The sequence below is a fragment of the Bison bison genome, unplaced genomic scaffold (assembly GCF_000754665.1).
Source record: "Bison bison bison isolate TAMUID 2011002044 unplaced genomic scaffold, Bison_UMD1.0 scf7180017864519, whole genome shotgun sequence".
Lineage (NCBI taxonomy): Eukaryota > Metazoa > Chordata > Mammalia > Artiodactyla > Bovidae > Bison > Bison bison.
This window is the reverse complement of record NW_011495072.1, coordinates 20752913-20761597: the sequence shown is the minus strand read 5'-3', so window position 1 is coordinate 20761597 and position 8685 is coordinate 20752913. Positions and strand designations below refer to the sequence as shown.

The window sequence follows — 8685 nt, the reverse complement described above, 5'->3', positions numbered from 1 at the left end:
GACCCCATGAATCGCAGCACGCCAGGCCTCCCTGCCCATCACCAACTCCCGGAGTTCACTCAAATTCATGTCCATCAAGTCGGTAATGCCATCCAGCCATCTCATCCTCTGTTGTTGCCTTTTCCTCCTGGCCCCAATCCCTCCCAGCATTAGTCTTTTCCAGTGAGTCAACTCTTTGCATGAGGTGGCCAAACCTATAAAAATGACCTACTAGAACCCAACAACTAAAAAAGAAATTAACATTTCACTTAGAAGGATTATATGAACCTTCTGAATATTTTAATTATATAATTGTGTTTTAGATTTTCACTCAACTATTTTATATCCTTCTGGTACTTTCCCCCGTGAATTCATGGCAGATGGTCATAAAACTGAACAAGAACATTGTGGAAAAAATGCAGAAGTTGATTTTAAAGCCTATTGTTTAGAAGCCTATTATATAAAATAGTGATCTCAACATTTTTGATTATCCAGTTCTGTTGTTAAACACTCCCAAAATAAATATATTGAGATCATAAATGATATACTCATACGCTATTATACTTGGTATGTTTACATATCATGTACAATATAAAACAAAAAGAAAAACTAAAAATATAGTTTATAAATATGGATAGAAGTTCTGGTATTTCTTTCTAGCATGCTAAAGGAGAGTTTTGTATATTCCATATTATAGGACTGTATATGGATTTGCAGATAGATTTCTTGGTTTCATTTTTAAATGATACAAAGGCCAGGAATACCTTCTTTTTCTAACAGTGATACAAAATATGTGTATAATTTTAAACTTATACATTAATTGACAAGGTAGAAATTATTCAGAAGATGTGTGATCTGTAAGTCATATATTCTGAAAGGTCGAAAAGTTAATATAGGGCTTCCCTGGGAATCTGCCTGCCAGTGCAGGAGACACAGATTGAATCCCTGGTCCACGAAGATCCCACATGCCACGAAGAAGCTAAGCCCATATGCCACAACTGAGCCTGAGCTCTAGAGCCCATGAGCCAGAACTACTGGAGCCCACGTGCCCTGTAGCCCATGATCTGCAACAAGAGAAGCCACTGCAATGAGAAGCCCATACACCGCAACTAGAGAATAGTCCCTGCTCATTGCAACTAGAGAAAAGCCTGTGCAGCAACTGAAGACTCGGCACAGCCAAAAATAAAGTTAATTAATTAATTTAAAAAATGTTTTAGTGAATACAAATATTTCCACACATGGATGCTAGAGGTTTTAGTTTTGACTTTTTAACAAGAGTGCCTGTATTCAGGGCATACCAACTCAAACTTACCCTTGGGTCTGTCTGTACTTATATTTTATGCCAAGTGTTAAGTGGGTTGCTGCTGCTGCTGCTGCTAAGTCGCTTCAGTCGTGTCCGACTCTTTGCAACCCCATAGACGGCAGCCCACCAGGCTCTCCCATCCCTGGGATTTCTCCAGGCAAGAACACTGGAGTGGGTTGCCATTTCCTTCTCCAGTGCATGAAAGTGAAAAGGGAAAGTGAAGTCACTTAGTGTCTTAGCAACCCCATGGACTGCAGCCTACCAGGCTCCTCTCTCCATGGGATTTTCCAGGCAAGAGTACTGGAGTGGGATGCCATTGCCTTCTCCAGTTAAGTGGGTTAAAGTACCAGGAAATCTGTGCAACACGGAGTACTATATATATATATATATATATTCCCTGCTGTCATCAGTACCATCATCGACCATATATATAAACTGTATGTCAACCATGTATGTTGGTGCTCAGTTGCTCAGTAGTGTCTGACTCCTTGCCACCACATGGACTGTAGCCCACTAGGCTCCTCTGTCCATGGAATTTCCCGGCAAGAATACTGGAATGGGTTGCCACTTCCTTCTCGAGGGCATCTTCCTGACCCAGGGATAAAACCTGCATCTCCTGGTTGGCAGGCAGATTTTTACCACTATACCACCTGGGAAGTCAGCTGTGTGTAAACAATATAAAAGTGTTTAGGGCAATTTTATACCACTATTTGGGAGAAAATATAGAAAGAAATGTCTGATGTTATCTTTAGTTCTGATCCTTTCCTAACCGAAGAAATTAATGTCTTTCTCCAAGGTGAAGACCTAACAAACAGAAAAGTATTGGCAATATTTTTCCTTAGTCAAATTCTCTCACCTCTCAATTTACATTTTATAATTAATCTAATTATTTCATTCATCCAATACATTTTCATAGTGATACATACCAGTTACAGTTTTCAGTGATATAACTTGGCAAATAAGGTTAATGAGGTTTCTGTTATCATGGGTCATATTTTCCACTGGGGAGGGACATTCATTCAACAAACCAGAAGACAAACAAAATAATGTCAGATAGTGTTAAGTGTTTACAAAACAGTTATAAATGAATGCTGTGAACGTTTTATTTATGACCTGAGTTTTTCTTCCCTGAAATTTTTGTTACATGTATACTTTAGCGCAGTTTTGTTTTTTGGTGAAATGCTAATTTCCTTTGCTTTACTTTCCTGCTGATTGTTACATATAACAATTGTATTTCTTTTCACATTTCATAAGAAACCAAACTAAATATAAAAGTAAAATTTTAGATTTTATCTATGGTCATTCTGTTTTACTTCCTGCATAAAGCCTGTAGTTACCTCAAGTTTTCAAGTGATTTAACATCTGAAATCCTTGTTTTCACCTGTAAAAGTTGTTTCTAACGAACTGTGACACTTTTAAGTGGTTTTAAGTTAATGGGAAATTTGGTGATAAAGTAATAACCCTAGAGTGATAGATCAATAAACATGTAATTATTTGTCATTAAGGTAATCATCCCATATTTAGATTAATTCGTTGCCTTCAAACTTCAGGTAGAACCTTTTAAAATATATCATTATTACTATATTGAGTGTTTCTTCATGTGTTAAATATCTGACCTCTGATTTTATCTTTAATTTGCTAAAAGAAAGTCTGTTTTTAAAAACTCATACATTCTAACCAGTTCAAATAAGCATCACTCTATAGCACTGGTTCTTAGTCTATTTTGAGTGACAGATTCCTTTAAGAATCAGATATGATTATGGAACCTCATCACACAAAAGTAGACATAAGAATAACCATACATTCTGCAGATAATTTTAAGAGAGTTTGAAGACTCTTTTCACCTCCTCCTTAACCCCAAAGTTTAGAGCAGCTCAACCTATAGTCATGGAGTTCGTAGGCTTGTGTATACTGAGGTTAATAGATTACTTTGCTGTGTTTTCTGTTAGGCTTACCTCACTTCTCTGCTGGTATTTTCCGCTGCTGGGGAAGGGATACTTTTATTGCCCTTAGAGGTCTACTGCTGATTACTGGACGCTATTTGGAGGCCAGGTAGGAAATCTTTAAAAAGTTGCAATGCAAATTTATGTCTTAGTGTTTTTCAGTGCTCTTCAGGCCTTTCTTATTCATCTATTCTCAACATTTGGTAGGTAGCCACATTTTCCTGAGGTGTGATTTTTATTTTATTTGTTGTGTGTTCATTTAATAGGATCATAGAATTTCAAAGGTGTGACAATCTTTGAAGTTACCAAATTCTAATACTTCACATTACAGATCAGATTATCTTCAGCATTTGCTACTTTATTTCAGGAAAAACTAATAATTGTATAACCATGTTACAAACATCACACACTAAAGAGTGAAATGTCTGTGCCCAAATTAAGTATAAGAATGCAAATGACTTTTAGGTAAAATTGGAAGGTCTTCCATTTTTTGTTCTTCCATAATGACAGAGTCCTGTAAAGAGAATTATAATATCAAGTTTCCTTCTTTTTAGTGCAGACCTCATAACCTCCAGTTTTATGTTTTCTAGATTTAAAATGATGTTTTCTATGTCACAATACTATAAATAAATTTATCAAAGGTAGAAAAGAAAGGCTCTACAGCAGTGTTGTATAGTGTTCCATAAATCAGTATTACCATCATCTGACAACTTGTTAGAAATGCAAATTCTTGGCCCCTGTGCTGAACTCCCTGAGTCCAAACCTGGAGGTGGAAAGGCAGAGTTAACAGATGGAAATCTGTGTTTTTGCAGGGGCTTCAGTGATTTCCAGTGGCCTAAGACTGAAGTTTGAAATCACTGCTCTACAAGTTAAAACCTGTAGCAAAAAAAGCATTTTTTTTTATATTTTTGTTTTGATGTCACCTGTTTTGTATGACCTGTAAGCTAAGAATGGTTTTTACCTTTTTAAAGAATTATTGAAAGAAGAAGAATGCATGATCGCACTATGTAAGGTCAACAAAGCCTAAAATATTTACGTCTGGCCTTTTACAGAAAAATAGCTTGCCTACCCCGATCTAGAAGACTTCCCAGAAGATAATACGTTTGTTAGAGTAGTGCTAACTACTATGAATTATAAGCCATTAAATTTCAAGGGCTTTTCATAAACAAAATTTATGATTTTCTGATCCTATATGGGTGTTCAGGAGGCAGTTTTCCACATGGTGGTTAAGGGATATAGCCTCCTTTATCTGCATGATATACAATCTTCCAGGACCTCTGGGTCTCTCCGGTCAGCTGGCAGAAAGGGAAAGAGATCCTGGGGAAAACACTCCTGTTCCATGCAGTTACATTTTTTTTTTTTTTTCCTGGAGAATGCCGTCATCTGACTGGGACCTTTAGGAAAGCCATTTTGGTGGACATATGGCTGTCTCTACCACAGATAGTTCTGCTTCCACCCTCTGCAGAGATATTCATGGATAGAGGACTTTTTACTCAACTTCCATGTGTATGACATGTTCTGGATAATTAAAATCGCTAGTATTCTGACCTTTTATTAATTGGAAGTGTCACTCTCCACACTAACACTTCTGTACTGCAGAAAATAAAAAAGCTCCTTTTACACAATTATTTAAGAGAGAGGTATTACCGGATACACAGAATTAATTAAATTTCTAAATGGTTTTAGCAAAAAAAAAAAAAACTTTAAATGACTTTTCCAAGGTTATACAGATGGCAACACTAGGATTTAAATCTCAGTCTTAATTCTCAGTTTCATGCTCTTCTTAGAAAGCCATCTTACAAAGTTGCCTTTTAGTATATGATGGTAGAATAATATGTTGAAAGATAAAATATTCTCTACAAGTTTTTGAAAATGAATTATGTTTTTCAAGGTCAGTTTACCTTTAATTTTCTTATGTGTTTGCTTTATTTTTGGTATCTGCCATTCAAGATAATAAAATTCCTGTTCTTTTGAGTCATGAGGGACCTTAAAAATCATCTGGTCCCAAACTCCACAGATGGAAAAACTCTCTCCCAGAGGATAAGTCATACAGATTGTTAGAGAAAAAGGCAAGGCAAGGATCAAGGTTCCTGACTTTTAATTCAGTGCTTATTCTATATTATGACCACTTTCTGCATGAAAATACACAGAAATAAGAGAAAAAAAAAAAAAAAAAAAAAAAATAATGATCACCCAAAGTGACTTTTTTGCCTTTAGTTTTTTAAGTGATTTTCATGTCGAATGATTCACCTAATTCTGTTGTTTTAGGAATATCATTTTAGCATTTGCTAGTACCCTGAGACATGGCCTCATTCCTAATCTCCTGGGTGAAGGAACTCACGCCAGATACAACTGCCGGGATGCTGTGTGGTGGTGGCTGCAGTGTATTCAGGACTATTGTAAAATGGTTCCAAATGGTCTGGACATTCTCAACTGCCCAGTTTCCAGAATGTATCCTGCAGATGACTCTGTTCCTTTGTCTGCCGGCACAGTGGTAAAGATCATTTCTTAAAATAATTTTTTCCTGAATAAGTTTACTTTCTAATATAAAAGTACATGTAATTAAGAATCTGAGTCTTACAATTCTTCAAATATTGGTGTTTATTTAGCACCTGCTGCTACTGTGAGAGACTGCAGAGATGACTTATTCTTTACCTGATGAGCTTGCAATACGGTAGAAGAGGTCATGTGTATATATTAATAATATAATCATTGCAAAAAGAAATATATGGGAAGTGCCTCTTTTAGTCTCATAAAAGAAAGAGAGATGATCTCTTAGTGGGATCAAGGAGGACTACAGAAAATAATTAAAATTTCACCTAAACTAACCTCAAAAAGTGAGTAGGATTTCATCAGAGATGAGGGAAATTATGAGAAGGCATTAAAGATGAAAAGAATAATAAAAGCACAGGGTGGATTGAAGCACAGCTTAGGACATACTGCTCCATCCAGTGTTTGGCTTTTTGTGTAGGGCACCTGCCAGGTAGTAAGGGATTGTGGAAAGTGGGGGCCAAATTGTGGAGAACCTTGGCTACCAATCCAGGGAGTTCAGAGTTTCTCTTATGTGCAGTGCAGAATGAATAAACATTTGTGTATGTTCTTTCCCCAGTCAAGAATGTACAGAATATTGTACTTTTGCCACATCTGATCTGCATTTATGTTACAGTTTACTTGGGTGGAGGGCTTCTAGGCTACCTCAGGGCTAGCTCTATGATGTTTATATCATGAAGTGTTTGAAGAATATTTGTCCCCAAATTTTTTAATGTAAGCGCATTACCATTTTAGTATATAATTTGTCTCCATTGCTATGTATGTGGATGAATTGGAGCAATGCCAGTTTAAAACTCGGATTTCTACATAATAAGCTGGATTTGTTTATTAGTTGAACTGTTTAACAGATCACAACTCACAAGATTCTTTTTCATGTATCAGCAGAATTACAGATTATTTCATGTCACAGAAATTTATAGTTAAAACTACAATATGTTAAATATTCACATGCAAAAGGTCTGCTGTATTATATGATGTATAAAGGCTGCTGCTTTCCCCAGTCCCACCCCTGATCCCTATTTCTTCTTTTAAGGGAAAATACATGTTTTCACAAAACTTCAGTTGTAGAATTTGGAAGAAGATAAGAAAAATGTAATTTCTAACAGATAACATCCATGTTTCAAACAGGATCAACCGTTGTTTGAAGTAATACAGGAAGCTATGCAAAGACACATGCAGGGCATACAGTTCCGAGAAAGGAATGCTGGTCCACAGATAGATCGGAACATGAAGGATGAAGGTACATAACTTTTTTTTTTTTTTTGGCCGCGCTGTGCAGCCTGTGGGATCCTAGTTCCTTGACCAGGAATTGAACCCTCACCCCCTGCAATGGGAGTACAGAGTCTTAACCGCTGGACCACCAGGGATGTCCCATTAAGGTACATAACTTTAGGTACATAATAAAGATTTACTGATGAGATGAAATTAAACCTTGAAATTGTTCATTTATTCAACAAGTATTTTATTTGTGTATAATACTTCAGAATATAACAATGAAAAAGGTTAAGAGTTTCTGATCTTGCCAGCTTAGTTTTAGTTTCTGGAGGAAAGATAAAATTTTATATCCTTTGTCAGCCAACTTTGAAAGCACCAAAAACCAATTTGGTGCTTACACTTATAATTGTAATAATAATTGCTAATAATTGAGTGCTTACTATGTGCTAGGCACTGTGCTAACTACTTTACCTATGTTATTCCCATTTAACACTCCTAAGAATGTTGGGGATGAGTTTCATTGTTCTCATTTTTATTGATAAGATGGCTGAAGCAGAGTAGCTTGCCCAGAGTCTACAGAACTGCTAAGTGGCAGAGCTAGGATTTCATCCATAGTTTGTCTGCCCTTGTAATTTGGTCTCTTATAAAGATGTTTATTTGTATTCAGAGTTAAAATCAATATACATTTTAACATCTTTGAAGTTCATCATATTCTGATTTTTTTTTTCATATTCCGATTTTTATGGCACATACTCATCATCATTAGCCGATACAAGGCTAATAATTTATTTCATTTTATTACCCATTCCCCTTAGAGATATTCCAATGGGGTTTTGTATACTAATGTACTCTTACGGAATACACATTTCTTTAAGCACAAATAGTCTTTTTAACTTTTCAATTTTGAAAGAATTGGAGACTCATACAAAATTACAAAAATGATACATGAGTATCCTGAACTCTTCATCCATCTTCTCCCAATGAGGACATCTTATGTAACTGTAGTGCAATATCATGACCAGGAGATAGATATCAGTATAATACTGTTAATTCACCTATAGAACATATTCCATTTTTACCAGTTTTACATTAACTCATTTGTGTGTGTGTGTGTGTGTGTGTGTACTTCTGTGCAATTTGATCCCGTGTATAACTTCATGTATATACACACACACACATATATATATATGTGTGTGTGTGTGTAGTATGTAACCTACACAGTATATATATATATAGTATAGTATAGGTTACATACTACATATAACTTATGTACATATATATATTATAGGTTATATATATATATATATATATCAGATCAGATCAGATCAGTCGCTCAGTCATGTCTGACTCTGCGACCCCATGAATCACAGCACGCCAGGCCTCCCTGTCCATCACCAACTCCTGGAGTTCACTCAGACTCACGTCCATCAAGTCAGTGATGCCATCCAGCCATCCCATCCTCTGTCGTCCCCTTCTCCTCTTGCCCCCAATCCCTCCCAGCATCAGAGTCTTTTCCAATGAGTCAACTCTTCGCATGAGGTGGCCAAAGTTGGCTTGAAACTCAACATTCAGAAAACTAAGATCATGGCGTCTGGTTCCATCACTTCATGGCAAATAGATGGGGAAACAATGGAAACAGTGGCAGACTTTATTTTGGGGGGCTCCAAAATCACTGCAGATGGTGACTGCAGCCAT

At 36.4% G+C, this 8685-nt stretch overlaps 1 protein-coding gene across 4 annotated transcripts in view; it reads left to right on the top strand.

Annotated features, from left to right (window-relative positions):
* The window catches only part of AGL (amylo-alpha-1, 6-glucosidase, 4-alpha-glucanotransferase), a 101371-nt gene that overhangs the window by 70585 nt on the left and 22101 nt on the right, over positions 1-8685 (top strand). For all 4 annotated transcript variants that reach the window (XM_010831000.1, XM_010830999.1, XM_010830997.1 and 1 more), the window contains exons 25-27: positions 3232-3334; positions 5494-5719; positions 6904-7015. In XM_010831000.1, coding sequence (XP_010829302.1) covers positions 3232-3334; positions 5494-5719; positions 6904-7015 — 441 coding nt within the window. The remainder of the gene's footprint in view (positions 1-3231; positions 3335-5493; positions 5720-6903; positions 7016-8685) is intronic.